Source organism: Varanus komodoensis, unplaced genomic scaffold (genome assembly GCF_004798865.1).
Source record: "Varanus komodoensis strain SLA01 unplaced genomic scaffold, ASM479886v1 scaffold7_1, whole genome shotgun sequence".
NCBI classification, from domain to species: domain Eukaryota; kingdom Metazoa; phylum Chordata; class Lepidosauria; order Squamata; family Varanidae; genus Varanus; species Varanus komodoensis.
Genome location: NW_025336479.1, coordinates 2,040,368 through 2,065,697, shown reverse-complemented (window position 1 = coordinate 2,065,697; position 25,330 = coordinate 2,040,368). Strand labels below are relative to the sequence as shown.

Genomic DNA, 25,330 nt, shown 5'->3' with positions numbered 1-25,330 from the left:
CTAATGCTGGGAACAATAGATGGCAAAAGAAAAAGTGTGGACGGCAGAGGATGAGGTGGCTGGATGGAGTCACTGAAGCAGTTGGTGTGAGCTTAAGTGGATTCCAGGGGATGGTGGAGGACAGGAAGGCCTGGAGGAATGTTGTCCATGGGGTCGCGATGGGTCAGACATGACTTTGCGACTAGCAACAACAAACTAAAAAGTTGGCTCAGAAAAAGATACATTCTGATCCAAAAACATCTTCTGAGAGTTTCTCCCCAGGCCCATAGAATCCAAGGTAGAGGTAGTGAGATAGTACAAGAAATTTTCTTTACAGTAGGCATTTAGTGGCTGAGACTATGTATTGATTTCTTTTTAAAGCATTTTCATTATAGCCTCAAACCTCTAAAATTATGTTCTATGCATTGGACAGGATGAAAGATTAATTTATATAAAATGCTTACAGAAAAATGGATGTTATCTTTGCAATTTTCGAATATATAACTTTTTCCATATTATCAGGAAATGAAACTGATGTGGTATGTGGCATTGCTGGACACAATCCACTAAGAGAGACAAGCACCCTGAGAAAAAGGGGGTGTTCATTTCATTATTCTGAAGCTTGTTTTCCATTCACTTCCATGGAGCTTGGACAGGAAATGTTCCCAGTGGAATGCATCCTACAGCAGGAATTAGTAGTTTTTCTGCCCATTACCTTCCTAGCTTCCAAGCAGAAATTAATGGCAGTCTGAAGAGTCACATGACATCACAAGTACAGTACTCCAACACATATACATAGGCACACACAGAACTGCTGCCTTTTTTTCTTAGCAAAAAAATAAAAAAATTTATTGTCTTCTAGAAAATCCATCCTGCCTTTGGAAATTGTGACACAAGATTGCATTTTTTTTAGCTCCACATGCAAATCCACTTTGCCAAGAAAGAGTGTCTAAAACCAGGTTTCTGGACAGCCAAACACACATATATACAGAATACGAGAAAGAACAACAGCTGAAATCACAGTTCTGCATTACAGTCTATAATAATGGAATCAAACACCACATTGTACACACCACCTATTATCTTTTGGCTGATTTCTACACAGACTTGAGTGACTCCCTGCTCCAGCCACCCCCCCTGCCTAGGAAAATCCAAGGAGAGAGTCTGGTCAAGAATTGCCACCATAAATACTGTAGTGTGCAGTTTTAAGAATTTATATTGTATGTATTTACTTTTTTTCTTTAAAACACTGGAAGCTACAGAGTGGGGAAGCCCCATAGAGATCTTTGATCCACAGTCACCATTTTGCAGAATACTTCACTTATAATACTTTTCACCAGCAACATCTATTTCCCGTTGCATTGCTCCAAAGGCTGATAAAATCCCAGAGGAGAATTAAAAAAAAAAAAACAAACAAAAGAGAAAAAACAACCACCCCACACTAGTAATAAATACTTTTCTTTTTCAGAGGAGGAAACAATCAGGGAAGGTCCTCTCTAGTGGAACAGCAATAAACTGTTGAGGCTTATGTTATTCCTTATTAGGAAAAAAAAATCTTCATTTGTCTGAGCTGTGCCAGCCCTTGAAGTGGCTCAGGTTATGCTTTGAGACTTATGGAAAGTCAAAAAGAAAAATAAAATTTCCCGTGTTGAATAATAGTTGCAAGGACTCTGCGTGAGGTTCCCATGGTATGGTAAGCCATGTTTTAACATTACAAGAAGGACCTACAGTAAGCATCAGGTTCATGTGCTTCTCTCCTCCTACGACAATGCTATGAGGAAAGTGTCAAAAGTGTCACTTCCATTTTAGATTGACCAGTTAAGTATAAGGTTCCAATCATAAACTGCAGTTTAACTTAACTATGGTTTGCTGTCAGCTTGCTATAGTAACCTTAATTATCTGATTTGTTCAAATTTGGACAACCTGTGCTTAATCTAAAACAGGAGTGAAAACTAACATTCCTTCTATTGATTTATGCTGGAGGGTGAGGAGAAGGGAACACAGAGCATCAGTGCTCACTGCACTTGTCTATAACACTAAGCTATGGTGTTATAATGCAGCCTGCATGTGCTGCAAAGAGGCAATTCCCTAGAACAAGAATGGCGAGGTATTGCTTTCTGCTGTGTGAAAGGGAGTGTTTCAGAAAGGGAGCATGGCTTGGCACCCTCCAGGCTCTGAAGTTACTTGGCTCTCTACCCCAATATGTGGACATTCCTCAGCCCCACAAAGTCATTCATCTTGAAAGAAAGGTACATGGAACAGGTAATTTTTAACACAAGCTTCCATACACATTCTTCAGCTAATGATGAACCTCTGCCTCCATGTAAGGCAAAGGCTTACTTGCCTTTTTGACTGCTGTAGATTTTGCCAATATAATATCACCTTCTCCCACAGCCAGAGTGAGAAGAAAATTGCCAGTCAGATAAAAGGAGTCATAGGCTTCCCAAGGCCTTAAGACTTTTGGGGTGGGAAAACCATCCATTTTCTAATTAGGCCTGTGCACACAAGGGCAGAGATGGGAGTCAAAGGAATTATTCTGTTAATAGTGTGTGGACTTTCATAATCCAAACACAATTCCTTGGGCAATCCATTAGGGATGATTTGCTCTAGCACCATATTGATTGCAATTTAGCTTTAAACAAATGCCAATCACAGAATCCCCTTGGTCTTGAAAACAAAAAACAAAGCAGTACTGAGCAGATACTATATAAGATAGCAACTGCTGGCAGAATTGAGATTTTCTTTGTAAAAAATGTATATTTCTTCTCATTCATGGTTCATCCCACCCCATCCCAGTAAACAAAATTGCCTATACAGAAACTTAATCCAAAGTTAATTCTTTACAAAACAAATGGAGAGATCAGTTTTGCTTTTCCATTTGGTACCTAACAAAGCATTCACATTTCTGGTATTTCATTTTAATATTAAAATTCATAGAAATCTAGGATTCTTTCTTTTAAAAAGTGCTTCTTAAAGAGCTAAAGAGTGGGAAAGAGAAGCAGGTACTTCTACAATTCCCAACTGTGGATAAAACCAGCCTGCTGCTACATCCTCTTGCCTAAAGTTTACACTGACAGAGATGAGGCAGAGAAGAAAAAAAAAAACCATAATTGGAAAGGGAGCAGTCAGGAATTTGTGGGGTTGGGGGAATTTTTGATCCCAGTTTAGATTCTTTGGTCCTTCACAATTAAACGGACAGACAGATTGGGTTGTGGCACTGCATGTAAACAGGCTTTTGCCTCCTTGTACAGTTTCTTTCACATGTCGCACCAACAAAGCAATTTGCCAATGGATGTTGGACGAGAGGAAGAGGAATCTGATTGCTAGCAAGATTCTGTAAAGTAGCCAGGTCTTAAAAATAGGACAAACTACTTCTAAGTGACACTTGAGGAGACATGTGACACATCTAAACCCTACTGTAAGAATCAGTTGGAATTACACAAAGCTGTAGCAGTTCAGGACAAAACCAAATTGTCCCACAAAGTTATCATCACACTATGGACAATCACATAGAAAAGCAGGAAGCAATAAAACACCATGTTTACAAAACTAAGTGTTACAAACCAGTCACCACCAAAAAGCCTGAAAATGGCTGCAGTTTTGTATAAACACTGTAGACCCGATTCAAAGAGTTTATTTCCTATGATCTTTAAATTAGTTACCAAAATAGTTTAGTACATTTTCATCAGAATATTACTCCCCCATAATTTAAGTGAGTGTGTGTGTGTGTGTTTAAAAATGTTCACATGTTTTCAACAAACAAACTTTCCTTAAGACTGAGGCATGTTTGCTGGCCTTCGAGACCAGGTATACCCCATGGCACAGACATTCAAAGGCTACAACCAAAAACAACACAACCACAAGAGTCAGCCAGCAGTGTCTCTCCATAAAAAAAAGCTCCGATTAGGTGTTCTTTAAAAAAAAAAACAAATAAACAGATACTAGTACAATATACACATTGAAAAAGCAGTTTTACCAAACATAAAAGTTAATAAAAAAAAACTAAACAGAGCTGCACTTTGAGATCATCTGGGAATGCATATTAACCCTGCCAAATATGGAAGGGTGGAATTATGAAAGCAATCTAATCATGTACTTGCATTGAATATGAAAACACTTTGGAGGAAAAACCTGATAGTGGAAAGCTGGATTACTCTTAGGAAAAACAAGGATTGCTAGAGTTTCCAGTGTTTTTTTCAGAACGGGGAAAAGGTGGGTGAACTAAAGAAAGCAGAGACTGATCAGCAAGGGAGTGATACTATAGTTCTAAATATCATACTTTTACATGTTAAACTCCCAGTACAAAATGACAGATTAGAGTCCTGGACTGGACTGCTGTTTTTTATTGACTAGAGGTTGTTGCAATCTTTGAACAAGTCAAGACAAACTGCAGTGGGGAGTTCTACCGCCCAGGAACTGCAGGACAACTTAAAAAGAAATGTATCCCAAGCCACAAGTTTCACTGAAGATCAGCTAGATTTAGGCTCCAATATAAATTTTTAGAAATGTGACACATAATCAAAATTTAACGCATGATCAGGGACTATACCCCTCTGCTTTAAGGCACTCTTGGGGAGAGTGCAATATTGTTCCTTAAAGGGACTTACTGGATGAAGCTGCAACCCTAAGCACATTTGCTAGGAAGTCCTACTAAGTTCAGGGGAACTTACATCTGAGTAAACATGCTCAGGAGTGCTCTTTCCTTTTAAATTGGTTTAAGGAAGTTCTGCTCAGAGCTTGGAAACCTAACTCATGCTGGCCCACAAAACACAAGAAATAAACTGGTATTACTTCTAATAATCCAGCTGTCTGTTGCTTGAATCCCAAACAGGTTACTGCCCATCTACTCTCATAAAAAGGCAAACCTATGCATTTCTGTGACTGGCTGACTAGTAAGAGGTGAGCCAAATAAGTAGCAAGCATTGCTGTCTATGAGGAGTGATCACATAATTTTATCTGTTACATGCAGTTTTCTATTAAGTGCATGTCCAGTGTAAGAGGAATGTATTAATAGTTCTTTTGGTCGTCTTGGGAGGATATTCACCATCGTCATCAAAGTTCTCTGCTGGCAGGTACCCATAGAAACATAAGAATTTGCAGTCAAGGGAGCTGACTGTGCTGCCAACCCAAGGGGACAAACACATGCTATTTGGTAAGAGGGGGCAGTAAGGGAGTCACCTCTGCATGGAAAACGTCCCCCTGATCAGCTTGGTGTTTAGTGCTAAAGCAGAAGCATGGGAGTCAAGCCCCCTCTGCTCCTTAGGAGTCACTCCCAGGGCTGTGCAAACACTGGGTGTTCCAGTCAGGCTTGGTGCAGCTCCCATCTGCTGCAGGCTAGTCATAAGCAGGTGAGGGATGCCTGGATCAGAGGCACAGGATGGACAACACGATCTCTAAAGACCATCCTGTGCAGAAAGATGCTCAGGGAAAGTTCAGAACATGCAAGAACATGGAAAAATGGCCCTAATCACAAGGAAAAGGAATGTATTTCTGAAATGAAACACACTCAGTACCCCTCCCCTTTCTGCCTACATAGGGCACTTCAAGGGTGGCCTCATGGCATTTACTACCAGTCTTTCAGAAGAATGCTAAATGGCTAGGAAAATAAGTCTCCTTGACACATAACTGGCTACTTAATCTTTCAAAAGAGAGCATTCTAGCATCCTAGAATTTTAGTCAGTTTTATCCCACTCCTCTGCCTTCTTACATCTTTCACTTCTAGGTGTTGCCTGTTCCCAGTTATGCTCATTAGGAATCAGACTCTTGCACTGGAGCCATTTGAAAATAAGGGTCCCTGAATCTTCTTCTTCATTTTGGTTGTGATTTTAGATATATTTTCCCCACAATCTCTCTACTAATATTTATTATTTAATTTAATATAATAAATTTATATACTGCTGAATATGTTTTAAAATATCACTAAGTGGTATATAAATCTCTAAAAATCTCTCTGATAGTCAGCAGAAATTACAGGTCAAGGGAATCCCAATTTCAAAACAGTATGCAACTCCCCAATCCACAAGTATGCTATGTAAACTTTAGCAAAGTGTATCATGGTCTTAACCATGTGACGAAGTGGGGAGAAGAATACGTCTCAAAGAGAAGGGAATTCTTGGCAGCTTAATAAATAGATGCAACGTGAACCCCTGCACAGGATCCCTTCTTCTCTAGCACATCGTATAACCTCCACGTCTGTGTTAGCGTGCAGCGTGGGCAGCAACGCCAAGCGCTGCACTGGGCAAGCAGATGACACTGCTCCGCACAGGGCTGGATTTTCAGCTTTTCCTAGCACACAAAGCAAAGGGCTGCTTTGTCCTCCAGACCACGGATACAGAGTGCATGTTGCTCCTTGCCACATTACTAGTAACAGTATCATGAACGGGAAGGGAACAACAAGCCAAAGGATGTATTCCTTTTGAGGGGGAGTTTCTTCTCATTAACAACTATTAGTCCATTACTGAACAACTTTAGATAGGCTGTGCCAAATGCAGCCCATCCATTGTCTGTTGTAGGCTGTGGTCAGATGCTTATCGAAAACACCCCACTGCTACAGTCCCAGGCAGTCAGAAAAAAAGCAGGTGGGTTATTTGGCCACAAGGGGCCACCATATTTGACTGGTGGGCAACATTTGGTTGGTGGGTCACAAGTTATGGAGGCCCGTATTAAGTGAACTAAAAAGCCACAAAGGTTCTATGTGCCTCCATTTAATTATCACTGAAAGCAAGTTCTATGGAAATCCAGTAGCAAGTGATAAGAAAGCAGACTGTTCCAAAGGTGCTCCCACTGCTTCACTTCTTTACCTATACCTACCACCCAGGGTGCCTTCCATGTCTATTACCCATGGTTCTGAAGCACAGTTCCTTGCCAAGACAATAAAAACCACCTAATCCAAACTTTTGTTTTTACGAAGTTCCACCTGGCAGTGCTACTGAAGTCTTGAAAAGGTTCCCCTAACATTCACTGATGAGTAACGCTTATAAGAAAATTATCACAGCCAATGGCCAGGCCTCACTGGTTTGTTTTCAGTGTCAATCCTTTTTGTTGTTTTGGTAAAAACCTTGAGGGACATAAAAGCCTTTAAAGAGCGAATCCCCCCTCAAACAAAACAAAACAAAACAAAACAAAACAGACAAGTCAAGTCCCTCACAAATATTGGAGGCCAACAAGAGTTCCAAATGAGTGAAGCTCTGAACAGGCAGTCGAGTGCAGAGGGGCTTCTGCTACTGGGTCAAATGTATGTCTGGCAATTTCAAAGTATTAAAAGATGACAATGCAAGAGGCAACAGGCAGGAGAAGGGATGAAGACATACTCAGAAATTTGATTTCCATCTTTCTTCTCCCCACGAGTCCAGTCATCACCTTGGAAAGCACTTGCAAGCCCCTCTTCACCCTCCTTTCTAAATCTCTCTCCAGAAAAGACTAAAAAAAAAGTTACACCCTAATAGAAAAAAGAGGGTGGGGAGAAGGAAACAGACTCTGCAAATGGCCCTTTGATCTATATTAAAAACAGCTCTAAAAGTCCCTAAGGAGTTAGAATTAGTAGGGACTTGGGTGAGGGAGGAGGAACCCTTTAAATGGGAGATGCAAAGTATTAAAAAGTGCTCTGCAACTAATCTTGTTTTTATGTGTGTATATATATATATATGTTCATATATATATTCATATTATATTTTATATATATATATATATATATATATATATAAAGTTAAAAAGTTCTATGTGATATGCTAAACCCAGTGTCCTAGTAGGGTCACGACTGGAGAGCATGTGGCCTGTTGGGATGGCAGATGGGGCATTCACCCTCCTCAGCGCACGTCTCACACAGCACAGTGTGTTGGCACGGTAGTACCACCCGGTTTTCTTCCTGGCACTTGAGGCATTTCACCGACTGCATCTGGAACACTGCCTGAAAAAGAGCGGGGAGGGTGGGAGAAAGCAGGGGAGACTGTCAGTGCAACAAGAAGAAGCCCGTGAGTGTGTAGGAGGGAGCTGAGGTAGTTACTCAAGCTATTTTCCATTTCGCATGCCAACAAGGTAATGTGGGGACCCACAGAAGTTGCCAAGTCCATCTTTCCTCCTGCTGCACTCTCTCCCCACCGTAAGGACCAGGTGGGAGACGGGCGTGAGTGTTGCGCTAGTGCGTGATGCAAGCCCCAGTGTAGCTGCTGCAGATGAGTCTTGCTCGCAGGTACAGTCATCATCCTAGGCTGAGAGCCCTGCCTTCTAGCAGGGAGGACCATGCTCAGGGAGACCGCTCTCCCCACATGGAAAAAAAGTAACTTTTCAGGGTTGGCTGACAATGGTTTCCATGTTTAACAGGGGCTCAGACTTGTCTCAACTTCACTTTTGTTTGGGATGTAAGATAGGAAATACACTACGTTGTGTGTGGGACAAGGTCGCAGTAAAACCCACCTTATCAACTCTTTCTAGGTTGGCACGCAGCTGTTTTTGGAGGTTATAAAGTGTGGAGAGGGAAAGGGTCTCTAGATCTGAGAGTGAACGCAGAAACTGGGGGTCCTGGCCAGTGTGGATCCTTTCAATTTCCTCTTGAAGTTTCTTGACCTGCAACTCCAAGGCTTCCCGCTGGTCTCGGGCTAGCTCACATTCAATGGTTGCTGTATTGGCGCGATCATTAGCTTCTTCTGCTTCTTTCTTCCAAGCATCACAAGCCTGTGCATTGCAAAGCAAGAAAACTACCATAAGCATTTTGCTTATTTCAACAGGATCATGTGAGGGGAAACAAGCTATTTCTGTCTGTTGAGGCGTTGGGTGAGGAGATGCCTGTCTCTTGGCTACATCCTCACTTCAGCAGTTGCTGAACCATCATTTTAAATGGCTTGTACATGGACCAGCTTATTTATATATACACACTCTTCAGTCAAGTGAAAAATAAGCATATTGTGGGCACAGCTATTGGCAAGAGGACAAGATATATCATGGATTTTACCACATATCTACAGTGGCACCTTGGGTCACGAACGCCCTGGGTCACGAACAAAAATTTCATGAAAATTTTGACTTGGGTCATGAACTCCGCTTTGGGTGGCGACCAAGATCGCAGCCATCTCCCCCCCCCCCCGCCCCGCACCAAAGTGGGGAGATGGCCAGGATCGCAGCTGCGTTCGTGCAGGGAACACATGCGTAATCACGGCTGTGCTGTGCCTGTCTTTCCTGCACAAACACAACTGCGATCTTGGCCATCTCCCCACTTTGGTGTGGGGGGCGGGGAGATGGCTGCGATCGTGCTGGTTGTGGGGGGAGATGGCCGGGATTGCGCCTGTCTTTCCTGCAGGAGCACGCCCATGCCAGGGTTTCTTTGAGAAGCACCATCCCAACATAAATGTAACGAACAGAGTGTTGAATCTGATGAATGATAACGTGGGCTCTCATTTCCGGAGGGTTATGCAGCGCAGGAAAAACCAAGTGACTATAGACAGATTTTTCACCAAAACTGACCCTGCAGCTAAGAGACAAAGAGAGGAAACACCTGAAAGAGACCTCCCCAATGTCCTTCTGGAGGTGACTCTCCCTCAAAACAATAATCCTCCCCCCACCTAAGTTAGTGTTCTCCACTGTTCTGTACAGTACTTTGTTACTTTGTTGCTCTTTGTCACTTCGTTTCAAAATTTTTGATTAAAAAAATAATTATGGAACGGATTCACCTTATTTACATTGAAACTTATGGGGAAATTTGACTTGAGTCACAACCAATTTGGGCCACAACCAGCATCGTGGAACGGATTTAGTTCATGGGCCAAGGTGCCACTGGACTTTCAAGGTATAGTCACATGGGTTGTTTTAGTATATTGTTCCCTGGGCACAGAAAGCAGGCTCCTTCAGTTCTGGTCACTCTGTTGGCTTCTTTTCTCTTTCCTAGAGCTGTAATATAAATATTTTGTCAACACGTCCCACAAGCTAATGACATAATTGTGTGCGCACTAACTGCATACGATGCCAAGGTTATCTAGTATAGGCATACGCACTGAACCATGAAGCCCCTTCAGATTATCCCAATGAGGCGCCATGAGAAGAAACAGGAGCAAAGTGCCTAACAGAGCAGACTGCCCTGCCAGCTCAAAGAACAATGTACTAAACACCATCTTGATCTAATTAAGGGACTCCTTGGTCAACAAGCATGCATCTACACCCAGACAGGTGAGCCAATCTGTCTGAGAGACAAAATGCATTTCCCCAGGGGGAGCTGTATGCCAGCTGCCAATTTAAAAGGCAGCTTGAATTCAAAAGGCCAGGGGCTTACCACTCCACCACATCATGGCTGCTCAATCTCAGGGAAACGAGAACCTTGCTAGTTACAGGGGAACTAGAACATAGTGCAAACAGGATGAACAATTAGAAAGATCCACCAAAAACCAACTGAAAAAGCAAATGCTCATAGACTTCATGACCCTAAGGGATGCACAAAAGGTTTGGAAATGTTCGACTCAAATTTCAGTGCGGTCCTCATCATAGCAACAATACCCATCTGTTTCTTTATCCTCGAGTAAGCAGTGCTCCCACAGGGCGAAAGAAAAATGCACGACTGTGAAGAGATTACCCAGGAGCATCGCTTAGAGCTCTGCCTCTGCTTGTTATCTTGGGCTCTGAGATGGACTTCCATGGCCACCAGTATCCTGGCAAGCAACGCTCCTGCCAGCACACACTACCTGTTTAGCTTGTTTCCAAGATTCCTCCCACTGTTTGATCGTGCTGTTCGCTTCATCTAATTCTTGCCGCAACCTGGCCAGCTCAGCAGCACCTGGACCTGACAGAAATGCAGGCGAGGTACTGGGGGAAAAACTTCCAGAAGCAAAGTGCTCCCATATGCTGCTGTTCATTCCATTTAAGCCTGTTTCATGCAGAAAGAGAAAGAAAAAAAAATGTTACGTCACACATATTACTGGTTTACCCCTTTTCCTTCCCCAGTACTACAGAGCAATGATGCATCTGGAGAAAGACATGCATGTACTTGCCCTGTTGGTTTGCCACTTTGGCTTAAGCAGGAGGAATGGCAGCAAGATCAATGTTCCCTGTTTGAAAAGTTATGACATATGGGCATCCTGATGCCAACAGTGTTCCTGAGCACTTGGTACTGAATCCAGTTTAGACAGATGCAGGAGAGATGCACCGCACAATGCAGAACCCCGCAAGTTAGGCATGAATCACAGCACAGCTGAGACAGATTGTGACATTCCGGACAGATTTGAGACACTTGAAACAGATGTGCAGGAAATTATCAGTATAGGCATAGGCTTGATTATGCAGCATACCATGTATAGACACTTTACAAGAGTTGTCCTTATTTCACTGGTCAGAGCATGTTGGTATAATTGGGATTTATCCTCACGTGGTTCCTTCTGGAAAGACATTTCACAGTCCCTTCATTTTTATCAAATCCAAGCCCCTGTCTGTGATTATCTAAATGCTCTGAAACCTATTATGGTGGGCTCCATTTCAATTGTGTTAGGTTATTTGGTGCAAACTAATCTTTGATAGTTCAGAGCAGCCAAGATCTTGCTGGCTGCGAATGATCAAAGTTGTAGTTTAACACATCTGGAGGACACCATACGGAGGGGAGGCTGTCAGAGTACACAGCTAGAGTCTTCTTAAAAAATTATTTAACTCAGGCTTTGAGGGATCAGCTTAGCACATTAGAGCAACTTCGTGTGGCTCAGCTCTTAAAAAAAAGCAGCAATCTAATGCTAGGGCAATAAAGGCACACAGTTCATTTAAAAACATCCACTTAACAAGTAAAATTTGAGTGCAGAAAACATGCCCTGGGATGGGGAACTGGCATCATACAGCTGCATTCCATGGAGACCAGGGGCTGTCTGCATTTCCTTCCAGTATATATCTATCCACAGGCAAAACAGGAGTTGCAGAGATATTATATAAAATGGATCTGATCCACCTTGCCAGAGCATCTTGCCATCTCAATTTTTTTAAAAAATCAACTGAATAATCTACAGTCCCTGCTCCTGCTTTCTGTCAGGGGTCACACAGAAAAATAAAATCGTGCAAAAAGGTTTTTGCATTTAGGAAACAAGAAGATCTACAGGGAAGATATAGGCAGAGCAGCAGGTTCTGCTTCTTTTATCATCCAGGAGGAATTTTTCCAAAAAAATATGCTCAGTTAAGGTTTGGCATTTTCTAGGAAAACCTAAAATGCCCCCTGTAAAACCTGTGTCTTTATTTAAAAAAACAAAAATCCCCATCTTTAGATCACAATTTGGTTTTGCCTGCTAGGTCAAGGCACAAGGCACTAGTCACTTGTCTTTATGGTGCATTTTAAAGAAGCTAACATGATCTCATACCAATTCCTGTCATACCTTTGTAATAAATGTGGCCAGAGCAGAAGAACCAAGTCAGGGATACACATGCCTACAAAAGTGGGTCCAACCCATAAAAGTTTTACATAGTTTATAAAAACAGAATCTGCTTCTTAGAATGCCAACACTCAGCCTTTTACAACCGTCATCTGCTATCACATTAGTGCTGGGATTGTTGTTGATAACTATACAAGGTACATTTTTATATAAGACTAAATACCGAAATTGCTCATGAAAATCCATTTCCCAATGATTGCTAGCCTAGCAAGAACCACTGATTTTTCACTGCAATCCTATATGTCTGTTCAGAAGAGCCGTTAAGTTCAAGAGAGGTTGCTCCCTGGTAAAAGCATGTAAGGAAGCAGCTTTATTGTTTCTGTTCAATAGGACTGGCTCATGTGCTCACAGGCTGGAGATCCTGTACACCTGTGGTCATGGGTGAGGAGAGCAAAGCACAGGTATGCCTGAATGCCTTTTGAGCAGGAAGCAGACTGTCCAAATTGGGCAGGAGATGCAGAAACCAGGCACTGTAAAATGTCTGGGAACTTGGGACAGTTGGGGCATAAATCTCTACGAAGAACAAACAAACAAACAAAACACGCAGCTTGTGTACCATTTGCATGATTGTTTATCTATCTTGGGAATGTACACTCCACAGTTACGGTCCAAAAAAGCCAAGTTCACTGGAGTGCATGCACTGGCTCCACCACCTTGTGAGCAGCACCCCTGGCTGGCAAGTGTGCGAACTGTACTCTTAAAGTATTTAACATGAATCTGAAAAGGCCGTTGATGTATGGACCATGGATTTCTTTTGCACAAAGCGGGTGATTCTACAGGTGCAACAGACAAATGTTATTAAACACATGAAAACTAATCCTAGTTTTTAGTCTTTCCAAACATTCTGCCCTGCTCCTTCATTATTCCCCATCTTCTCTTTTCTTGTCTGTCATATGCATGTTGCCTAGTAACCATTTTATGCTGCCCAGAAGGGGTGGACAGAAGGTACCTCTCCAAATGTTTTGGCTTAAAAAATGGCCAGCATGGTGAAAGGTCCAGAATGCAGAAGGCCAAACATCCACCCATCTCCTTTCTGCCCAGCACAGACAGCACACAAAACAAAGTAGTACTAAGTGTCAAAAAGCAGTAGCGCATTTCTATGTGCCTCTATTTAGGTACTGAAACTACTTCACAGACGGCTAAAATGCATTAGCATTATCAGGGCTTCCTTCCAACACTTGACCTGGGACCTGATCTTAAAGCTCAGTCCTGAAACATATGAAATAAGAATAAAGCATGAATGCTTCTAAGCAGCTGAAAAATGCTTTCCTCTCTTTATCAAACAGGCAACTATTGATGTAAGCATTCTAAAGCAGGGCTGATGAGGCTTTAAAACTAGCAACCAGGGCAGGATTTCTGGAAATGAAAAATATCCCTGGATATCCTGTTCTCTGGTGTAGAAAGTCTTACTTGCTACTCTTGGCAGTGAAGAGACCCAGTTGTGGCATTATAGAGTACCGAGAAAAGGCGCCCTGAATAGATTCAAAGGTGCTCTATTATTGCTGTTCAAAGACACGATCATTCCACTTTGGTCTACTTGGATATACAGGGGCTACTGAGCCCTTGTTATACTTTAAGCATCAAGATTTGTTTGGAGCCTATTAGATGCAAATTAACCATTTAGCTTAAAATAGTCTTGAAACAGCTGGTTTTTAGGTCCATGTTGATTAGTTAGCATCTAATAGGTGTGACTAACAGGTCTCTCCCTGCAAAAGAAAAATACTCCAAACGCAGCAGAAACTGGCATAACAGATTTGTACATTTTCCTATAATTGTCGATATGCTTGTTAATAGACACTCAGTACTCTCCTGTGGCAATGTTTCATTATGAACTTAAGAAATTGCTTCACAATTAGTCTAAGGGCTCAGTACTATCCTCACTGATTGGCAGTAGGTCTCCAGAATCTTTCTTTCTTAAAGAGGCTAGAAATTGAGACTGGGGCCTCCTGCCTTTACTGCTGAGCTATGGCCCTCAGGCTGTTTTCTTTCTTCTTCTTACTACAGAAACATTGCCCTTGCAGAACTGAAGTCATAGGACTTCCTTGCACCTCTGGAATTTAATTCACTGAAATACTAGAACTCTGAGGGCTTCCCGCAAATCAGCTATGTGACACTTTACTCAACTTATCCAAATGGATTTTGCTGCACTGTCTCTTTGATATATTAGTATTCTTCTCTTGCTATATGAGGATAATCTTTCTGGGAATGTCTTAGGCACAGTGAGCCCTTCTTCATCTTATGGTCACTGGGCTAAGGTATATGTTAGGTGGCAACGGAGAATGCAGACACTCAAATGAAAGCTAAGATATAAAGGAAAATACTTACATGGTATATAGACGGGTATGTACATGTTAACATGCATGCTCTCACATATATACTGGGCATTTACCTAATGATCCATGAGAAGCTGATGTCCCCAGGAACGTGTTTTCTGATTGGCTTAAGTGTCCCTGGGGCTGATGGAGGAAATGCGATGATAAGCTGACCGGTGGAGAAGGAGAGGCAGAGTGAAAGGAGGCAGAACTTCCAAGGGACCCTGGGATATTTACAGGAGCAGAACTTTGCAGCAAACTCCCACCTGGACAAAGAACACACAGAAAGGATGGGAATGTAGAAGCCATGAGTTATGAGTGGAAGCACAGCACAGGAATTTGAACAGCAGGTGTTTGCTTCACTCTCTGCACCAGTAAAAGGAGGGGGTGGGGTCCAGGGTCTTCCTCTACTTTACAGCTCTCTTTACCTTCAGAAGGAGCGTAATGGGAAATGTCCCTTTAGCCAGGGAAGATGGACTAGCAACACTGTTGGTTACTAACTGAGTAAACAGGACATTAGGGACAGACTCAATTGTGCGTTAGGAAACAAGGGACCCTTCATAGTGTAACAAATTATTGCAAGGGACCTTTGGATAGCTGCTTTCTATTGCCTATATTTTCACAATGACATAACACTAATCCATTTTATGCATGTTTAAATGAAGTTGCGAGTGCAAGTGGTTATATTCCTTCATGGCAAAAAGTGACTACTGATAGCGATAATGGGCATCTTCCTTTTCATAGGAACAGGAAAACATCTATCAATCAGATCATATGACAGAAGCAACTGCATAATCTGAATTAAAAATGGTTCTCCCCAGCCCATATTACATATCCTGCCAAATGTATTCTCACAAGTTCCAACACCTCTTACCCAGGATCAGGGATAAAAGCATTTTCTTAAATGCCATTTAAGCAGCAGCAAATGGGGCAGTCTCTCAATATGCAAAGACACTTTTAGTGAAGAAGCTATAAATTCAATGTGGCCGAATACAACTTTCATTTTAATAAGCGTGTAAACAACTTACACTCTTAATGATGACAATGCTCTAATAGATCAGATCACTAAATTTCAACACCATAATTATTTCTGCAAGATCAACAGGAAAGAGAACAGGGGAAATCACCTCCCCATTTGAACAACAGAAGAGTTTAATCTACATGACGCAGCAGAGGAATCAGGCTCACTAACATGGAATTTGCTAGTTTTGTCAGAATCATTGGAATCTCAGTTTGTCAAAAACAAAACAAACTCAGTTTCTACCCCTCTGTATAAAAGCTTGAAAATTCACAACACCTGCAAAAGAGTCAGAAACTGGAGTAGATTTAGGATGAGTTGGGGAGGAACCCCTGTGTGTCACAAAACTCCCCATCCTTATTCTAGCTTAAAAGAGGTTTGATGCAAAGTGTCCTATGCCAACTAGGAAGGTCTGAGGTAAGAGGAATAGGTTTGTAGGGATAAAAAAGAAGTCCGCTATCACTTTCGATCATCTGAGGGGCACAGTTTCATAACCATCCAAAAAAAATGAGCAGTAGACTTTATGGAAACCAAGCCTGTATCTACACCTTGTGAAAAGATCATTTAAGCCACATCCCAATTCATATCTAATTTGTGGGGTCTGCATTGCAAACTGCATCCATTTCCAAATTGTTTTTAGCCAGGATCAGCATGAGCATAATATCAACGCAGAGTTTTCTCATGCTGAATCCCATCTTTTCAAAAGGGAACCAATTTCTGAGACAACAGACACAGTAAGTTGTGGGTAGGTGGCAAGTTATTCTAGTTTGTGCAACTGAGGGTAGAGCATGGCAAAACAGAACTATGCATTGATGGGAGACCACTGCAGATCATTCCGCAACGGTCTGCAACATACAACATCTGGCACCAATGAGGATCAGGTTTAGGCCGAAGTATGTGCCTTTCGGAGACCACGGGTTCAGACAACAGTGAGTGTCAGCAGTAAGCCAGGCACACACCCATTTGCATATAGCTTTAGTTCACGAGGAAGAAACTATGTCGACAAGTAACAGGATTCTTACAATAGGCTTCAAGGGCTATTTCCAACTGTACAACCAGAAACATGAAAAATGGACATTGGTTTGAAATGACAACATACATACAGATGATGAGGTACATATGCAGTAGTTTGTCAGTGTGTGGCAATAATGTCTTGCCATTGGTCCTGTGACAGCAGAACAGTGATATGAATCCAATTTGTTTTCCATTATTTTAAAACATTTTTCTCTGTGAAATATTCATGTCATAATTTCATGAAAATGTTTCATGTGTCACTGTTAAGGTACTATAAAGCAAAATTAGTCATGCCTTTTTAATAGACAAAATGGGAAGGATTCAAATCCGCTAGCCAATGAGGGCCCCTTTGCTCCAAGGTCTCCCATTGGCTGCCAACTGACATATAATGTTATAGGGCTGGTTTTATGAGCTTGTTAGGCTGCTTCAGCCAGCTGATGGGGCAAACCCTGCTTGGCAGAAGATCAAAGAAAGCTCTGTTGCTTTCATGTACCTATCATGATGCCACTCGTGTGGGGCACCGAGCTGCTGTCAAATGTCTTCTCCAGGGCAGCCACTCCGAATTCGTTCAGGTCCAGGTCATCCAAGGCAGACTCTGCCAGACAGAGGCACCAATTATATATTACAAAAAAGGACCAACAACTTCAAGGGATAGGGAAGCCCAAAGAGCCTACATGCAGAGATGCCACTGCTCTGGCTGGGAGCATCTACAGGGCCCTGCTCCCCACTTGCAATGCTGCCAAAAGTCAACAGCTGTTTAAATGAGGCAGCTTTTCGTATAGCTTCCTTTTGCCTGATTTGAACTCTAAAAACTTTGCAGTATCAGGTTCTTCCCATAGACCTCAGAAATAACAGCAATGCCAAACAGATCACCCTGCATACCTGCCGCACAGCTTGACGTTGGGTAAAAGTACACCCGAAGATGCTTTAATGACAGGTGCCTGTCCCAGTCACCAGGCTACCTGGGTGTATGATGTAGGGTGACTGGAATTTCTGGCTTTTAAGAGTTTCACAGTGGATCCGTGAATTGGTTCGCAATTCAGTGACAGAGGCAATGGGCAGTAGGAATGAAGTGCAGGCATGGCAGTGGAAAGAAGGGAGTGTGGCAGCTAAGTGAGGGGCATCAGGGTGGGAGTGGATTAGTACATCCTAGCAAGCAGGCTCTAACCAGCACTGGGCCAACAACAGGCCAGCAATATAGAATGGGCATTGCTGGTTGGGGATGAGATGGAGCAAGCCTACAGAGGATCTCCCCAGCGCTATTCCTCATCAATTCACTACACCTAGTGTTGTCTCACAAGGAATGTTAGGGCTTGCATTACATTCATGAGATTTATGTTACTTCAGAAAAGTGGGGTCACAAAACAGATTACAAACAATTTCATAAATTGAGAATGGATGCACCCCTTCCCCTAAGTCTGTACGCTTCTGCTCTGGCATCCTTCCTAAAAGGTTACTTTTTGCATCTTTCGCAAATACTTTAAAAGGCTTTGTCAATCTCCTTTGACTTTTTAAAATACTTTGTCAGTCTCCACAGCAATTCACTGTAGAATCCTTATTACACAGTGAAACAAGGACCCAGTCTGGTGCTAAACCTGTTCTCCTCCCCTTCCTCCATCTTTTTATTTCAGGCACAAGGACTGTCTCTTTTGTTTGTACCATTCCAGGCCTGTAACAGAACATTAACAGTTAACAATAATTGAAAGAAGATGCCTAGAGAATAAGAGGTCAGAATCAAACAGGGCTATCTATCCCATTTTAAAATAATTAAAAATAGGAAATGTGTGTGGGTAGAAAATACAAGGGATGTCTATACTCTTACTCTGCTTGGGAAGTTACAAATTCAGACATGGTAAAATACCATCCCCTTGAAGAGAAGCATGTGTGAGCTGTTAAAACTTTCACTTGAGACATAAATTGTGCATGGACATGATCTAGATGTGTAGAGATGGGAGAGTTTCTCATCATAATATTGACGAAAATAGTTGCTCAGCCACAGATTGTACTTGTCATATGCCTGAGATTTTAATCCTGGATTAGCTCATCACAGTGGCACCTTAGTCCAGTTTTGTGGTAAAGGACAGCAAGCAAGTTCTCCTCACACACATACAAAATAAGGGCCAATCATGGCATCCCATTCACCCTTGTCAGATTTTAATACAATCACATGCCATTAGCTAAGGGAGCTCTTACATTTGGCTGTTCCAGAACTAAAATTATGATGAATGAAAGAGCTCAGATAAAATATTAGCCATTTGATACAGAAGGAAAGCATGGATTCTGTAAGAACTCTGCTAGATAACTAGGTCTAACATTTCCCAAAGCTTGTTATTTCCCGAGTCCTTCCCACACCCTCCATGAAGAAATGTGCACAGGGAGTATTACCTATCACAGACTCTACTGTGTCACTGGTTGGGTAGAACGGAAGGGCATTGGCATTCATGCCTGGGACACTGCTGGTGCCTGCTGGGCTTGGAGGTGTTGCTGCCAAACTAGAGGTGATACTAGAGGAGATGCTAGATGTCAGTGGACTGCCAACAGGAAGAATCCCCAGTATATCCTGGAAGAGGAAGACATATTTATGTACTTATTCATTCTAAACATGCAGTAGAGCAACATGCATGAGCTAGCCTCCAGCCTTGAACTACACCCAGTCTAACAGTGGATTGGACATTGTAAATATGTATTCATAATACAACTGGGAAGAGAGTGAATGCTTCTAACTTCCCTATATATGTGTATTTATTTATTAATTTTAGGTATTTATTCAAATTATATACAGCTGGTTATAACTTAGTGGCTCACTAACAAAAAGTAACAAAAAACCCAAGCGCTAATAAAGGCATACATTGTAAAAAGGCAGGTGGCTTATCTGTAACTGTCGTTCTTTGAGTGGTCATCTGTGTATTTGCACACATGGGCTCTGCACCTGGCTGGAGCCTGCTGCCAGGAATAGTTAAGAGCATTTTGATGGGAGCCTCTCTCCTATCCCGGGGTCCATATAGAAGGGACATTCCTGCCATATCCCTCCCTTCAAACAAGACTGCCCAGTGGCCTTGGGACTGAGGGAGGATTGGTAGTACTGACCTTATATGCATCAAAGCAGTCCAAAAAAAGACAAAAGACAGACAGAAACATAAGAATAGACTTCTGAGTCACTCATGACACCCAGAGAGGTAGGTGGGTGGGTTGTGTGAATGCACAGATGACCACCCAAAGAATGACAGTTACAGGTAAGCAACCTGCCTTTCCTCTTTGTGGTCTCTGTGCATCTAGCATTACCCATTCCTAGTCAGTGGGTTGGTGTCATCACTGGAGTTTCAATGAGAGGACTACTCTCCTGAACACACAACTGGCCCTGGCACAATCATCAAGATGGTAACGCTCAGTAAAGTTGGATGGTGTTGACCAGGTTGCTGCTTTGCCCAGATCTGGTAGAGGGATACCTGCATGCAACACTGTCAAAGTTGCCACTGCTCGAGTCAAGTGTGCTTCCGGTTGCACCAGGAGTTGCAGTCATGACAGTTTACAGGCCAGTGAAATTGTCTGCACCACCCAGGTCAAAAGTCTTTGCCTCACCTCCACAAAAAAATTGGGGTATTGATGAAAAGATTTCCTCCTGGAGCAGTAGAATGCCAGCACTCTGTGCACCTCCAGGTTATGCAGTGCAGACTCTGCTGGGCTGGATGAGGGTGGTAAAAAGGCTGGCAAAACAATGTCTTGGTTTAAATGAAAAGAAGATACAACCTTTGGGAGGAAGAAAGGATCTGGATGCAAAACCACTGTGTCCTGATGGAAGACAAGGTATGGAGGATCTATCCAAAAGGTGCAGAGTTCACGGAAACATCAGGAAGATGTAATTGCCACCAAAGTTGCCACCTTCCACAGCAGCAGGTGAATAGTGGCCACTGCCAGTGTTTCCGCACTAGAGCTTGCAGGATGACCAACCAGCTCCAAGTTGGCGCCAGCATTTGAGTGGGCAGGAGAGTGTTCTTCAATCCCTTCAGGAAACAACTACTCGTTGAATGGGAAAAAAGGATGAATGATGGGTTATGTTGTGAAAGAAGGAAATGGTGGCTAGGTGAACTCTGACAGATGGCACTTTTAACCCATGCCAGGTGAAGGCGGGTGGCTTTGGATATATGCAAGACTCTGGAAGTGAAGTTGTCTGGGGTGAGGTGATGATGGTGGCTTGGCAAACTGCCCTCACCCCTTGAAGACATTGGGAGGGTACACTGGACTATACTGGGGATCAAACATGGAGCCTTGGTGGTAAAAACCCCATGGATCGAAGACCCCCTGATAGGGTTGCAGAGCTGGTGAAACTGACCTTCTGCCCCAGTCCAAGGTTGGGGAGAGAGAGCATTTCCTATGGTTGTTGGTACCAAGTAGCTCCAATGGATGCTGAGTCAGATATGGTACAGCTGGTGCCTTCAAAACTGTGGCCAGTGGAGGGGGGGTGTGAGAAGGTGGAGCCTCCTGGATCTCCTCCTCTGACACAGAGGCTGATATGGATTGAAGCCTTGGTGCTGGTGCAGTGACTTCTTGTGCAGTCTAGTCTAAGGTGACTGGTACCAGCCATGAGTCCATCTGGCGCTGCGTAGCCTTGGTGACTGAGAGGTCCTTCAGTCTCACATTTTTGGCCTTCTTGGCCAACATTGTCTTTTTTCAGTTTCATCCACTTTCTCAGAATTGGAGGAGGCAACAGAGCCACAGATGGGGCCACAGAAAGTGCAGTGGCTGCGGCTGAAGGCAGGGATCTCTGCAAAGTTGTTGAGGCTACCATAAACGGGTGAGATAGCTCAGGCCTGTCCAAGGAGTTAAGTACGTGAATGACCTTGTTCCAGACTGTTAGGAATGTGTGTGGAGCTGTTCAAGCTGTTGCGAGACAAGTTTTCTTCCTTTTGCACATTCAAGGCAACAGGCCATTTCTTTGCAAAAGTTTTTTATTCACCAGAGGATATGCAACAAACACAACCCTCACAGAATGCATCCCTGTGCATGCACAGAGCACTTTGTTGAACGCAATCTAAACAACTACTTCTGGAAACCTTCTCTGAGTATGACTGGGCCAAATCCCTTCTGAAGAGCCCATTTGGAAGCGAACCTGCCTCCTTTCTATATGCCTATCCTGCAATTGGCATTCCCTTCTTTCCCAACACTTTGTCATGAGGTCAAGAGTCATACCAGATTCTTCAGGTCAGAACTCCTCTCCCATCTCAAAGTCTTGAAGCCCACATTCCAAGCTCCTTCTGCCTTCCCCTCATTCGTCCTGTGTCTTGGAAAGACTGGTGTGGCCCAGAGTACATGCCAAGAACTGCCATCCTGAATCCCTACACAAAGCTTCACAGAGACAATCTGTCCAATGTTTTCAGTCTTGTTTTGTGAACATCTGGCAATGGGGACACTGGTCCATGATGTAACCATCACCCAGGCATAATAAAAACACTGAGTGACCAGCAGTTGGGGGCAGCATGGCTCCTCAGCACACACTCTTGCAGAATGGCTCCTTCAAAGCCATCAGTGAAGCAAAGAAAGGAAAAAGAGAGGGAATAAAGGGAAAAATTCTAAGTAGGCTGGATCAGAGAGGGAAAAAACAAAGAGGTTTTCTTTTTGGGTGCATGCGTGTGTATCGAAGGGAGGTAAAAAGGGAGCGGTTAAGGGAAAAAAAAACTCATGAGGGATTGGAAGAAAAATGGGTAGGCAGAGAAAAGACACTCAGCAATATACTGAAAACAGACAAGAGGGGAAAATGCTCTGAGAGGAAAATGAGAAACAATTTCCTGCGGCACCAAAGGCTGTCAAAGAAGAACTGAGGGAAATCCTCCCTTTTATATGGAAGCTGGGGTGTGGGAGAGTTCCCCACCAAAAATGCTCTTAGCTATTGATTCTTTCCAGCAACAGACTCCATGCAGGTGCAGACCCCAGATGTGTGATGCACAGAGATATGAAGAACTACTAACTATTCATTGAAACTAAATCAGCAGTGAGAATAAATACTGAAAGACTCAAAGTTCTCATCAAAAATACTCAAAAGAGGTATGTCTTGAGGAAGTGACAAAACAAAGCCCCTGAATGACCTAATATGCCTTCAGCAGCAGGGAGTTCCATAATGAGGTGTCATGACCAAGTTGGCCCTGGCTTGGGTAACCACTAAGTACTGCACATAGGTGAGACCACAAGCAGGGCCTCCCCTAAAGAGCTTGGCTGACTCACTTTGGGAAGGGGGCATCACCAAATATTTGGGCCTCAATATTTTAAGTTCTTATAAATCAGTCTCAGTATCTTGAAGTAGGCTCAGAAGCTAACAGGTAGCCAATGCACAACACAAAGAACAGATGTAATCAGATTTCCACTCGGTCCACTACTTAATAACTGAACAGTGGCATTCTGCTCTAAGCGCTCTTCAAGTGCCTCCAGTCCTATGCGGAGCACATTACAGTAGCCAATGCGAGAGTTTACTATGGCATGAATCACTGTGTACAGGTTGCCCCACCCTAGGAAAAGTTGTGGCTGGTGAACCAGCAGGAGCTGAAATTAGGCACTCCTAGCTGCTGTTGCTACTGTGGCCTCCAGTGCTAAAGCAGGACCTAGGAGTACCCTCAAGCTCTGTATCGGCTCATTCAGAGTACAACTCCTTCCAGACCAGGCTGCCTTCCCACTTATTGAAACCAGGAACTGCTTGCTCAAGAATTGCATTTTTTTTCCAACCTGTCAGGATTTATTCTCAGCATCATCCAGTCAAGTACTATTTTTTCTATATTAGTTATGTCCTATCCAGCTACTTAAGATAGCTCTTGGGTTTATTATGATTCAGTAATAAAACAATGTACCTTTCTAGTGCAGGGTCAGGGCCCTGATGCCCTCCAGATATTTTGGACTACAACAGTCAAGAGTGATGGCAGCCTTATTCCAAAAAACATATACCTGTAACTAAGTTGTCTGCCCCTCTTTTAGCTTTGTGAAGGATATCTGAACCTCTTTAATGCATCAGATCATCATCAGATCATCCAAGACCCACATGTACAACGCCATCAGGCATCTAAAATCAAAATTATTTGCCTAAATAGATTTCCCCCTAATTATCTCTGTATAAAGAATTCTAAATTGAGTTCTGCTGATGTTACCTACCCTACCAGTTGTCTATTCTTACTTGGAGATACACATTTTAGAATTTTAAATGCCTAGGACAGCATCATGATCCAGTCAAGCTCCATCTGGCTTTCCACAGATCCAGTTGGAATCTATGGATAAGATGGTATGAACACCTAGTTACAGGATTCAGAGCATTTGAAGTAACATACCTGTTTGGGCTGTAACAGAGGTTGTTCTTGGGTTCTGTGTTCCATGGAATGGGATTTTATCTTTGCTGGCTGAAGTAACAAGAAGAGAGAAAGTGGGGAAAACACAAGTGAAAAGCAAGCATATAAATCTGAAGCAGGTGACTGCTAACTTTCGACAAGAGTTCTACTCTTGCAGAACTTTTTCTCCTAATTGTCTGCCAACAGCAAGATTAGCACCCATAAAGCAAGCAAAATATTCAAGGGATAAAAGGAGGGGAAGGTGTAGGAGCTTCCTAGTAGAGGTGATATAGAAGAATAAAGCTGCCTGTAATCCTATATATATTTTCTTGGTGTAACTTCTATTTAAATGAGTGGGGTTTTTTCCAAGTCAACAGGTATAGGAATTCACCATAACCTCTGTACCTGATTGTGATTTTTTTCTAGACCTCATGCATGAGATTAGCAATGAAAAGGTTTTTGGGAAAGTTTTCTTAACCTATGTTTGATAAGAAAGAACTGGGTATCTGAGGAAACATGGAGGGAGTTCTATTTTGGAAATACTACTAATAAATTAAGCTCCCTTTAACTTATCTACACATTTATTTTATTTACTAACATGATTTATCGGGAAGACTCAATGTAGCAACAATAATCACCACCATGTTTCTCCATGCCAATGAATACCCAAAAATAAATGTTTGTGGTGACACAAAGAAGCACCCAAATTCCTATGGTGAACTGTAGGTTGCTTTGTTGTCAAACGAATCAAGTCCTACACAATGAAACTTATTCCTAAGAAAATATTCTGAGGTTTACAGACTCAGTTCATCTCTTAGATTAAATACTAATGAAGCACCCTTATTTACAACTCTAATTAAACTGAGACACTTGGATTTAAGTCAACTATTTGTTAGCAACAGAGCTAAAACTAGTTTATATCCCCCGCCCTCTCCCCTAAACAGATTTGTAGGACATGGCTTACATTCGGAACCAACAATCTATTTAAACTGTATTATTTGCATTTTAAAGTATATAGTTTCACAGAGGTGATAGAACTAAACTGGCTGACATTCAAGCACTTTGGTTATGCTACTGCTGAACACCAGGGAAAACGCAGTAAATATGGAAGCATCCTGTAGGCTCAAATATAAAAACTGTGATAAGTGCAGTAAATTATTAGGAAAGATATTACTAACACCAGCTATTCTCTGAAAAATGTCAAGGCAAAATCCCAACAAAGGGTGTTCTGACACAAGGAAAGGCATCTCCAAACTATCTTAGCAGAAGGTTGCAGATTCTGTGTTATGCTAAATATTTGGCAGGGTTGCTTCTGATTCTAGC

At 42.5% G+C, this 25,330-nt stretch overlaps 1 protein-coding gene across 5 annotated transcripts in view; it reads right to left on the bottom strand.

Annotated features, from left to right (window-relative positions):
- Positions 1–1,175: 1,175 nt before the first annotated feature.
- UNK (unk zinc finger) overlaps positions 1,176–25,330 on the bottom strand; it is a 49,205-nt gene continuing 25,050 nt past the window's right edge. For 2 of the 5 annotated variants that reach the window (XM_044454018.1, XM_044454022.1), the window contains 7 exons: positions 24,011–24,079; positions 19,092–19,266; positions 17,200–17,301; positions 14,752–14,940; positions 10,644–10,825; positions 8,392–8,649; positions 1,176–7,885 (listed from right to left, as the gene is read on the bottom strand). In XM_044454018.1, coding sequence (XP_044309953.1) covers positions 7,730–7,885; positions 8,392–8,649; positions 10,644–10,825; positions 14,752–14,940; positions 17,200–17,301; positions 19,092–19,266; positions 24,011–24,079 — 1,131 coding nt within the window. In that variant the 3' untranslated portion in view covers positions 1,176–7,729. The remainder of the gene's footprint in view (positions 7,886–8,391; positions 8,650–10,643; positions 10,826–14,751; positions 14,941–17,199; positions 17,302–19,091; positions 19,267–24,010; positions 24,080–25,330) is intronic. The other 3 variants (XM_044454020.1, XM_044454019.1, XM_044454023.1) reach the window with 3 other exon arrangements.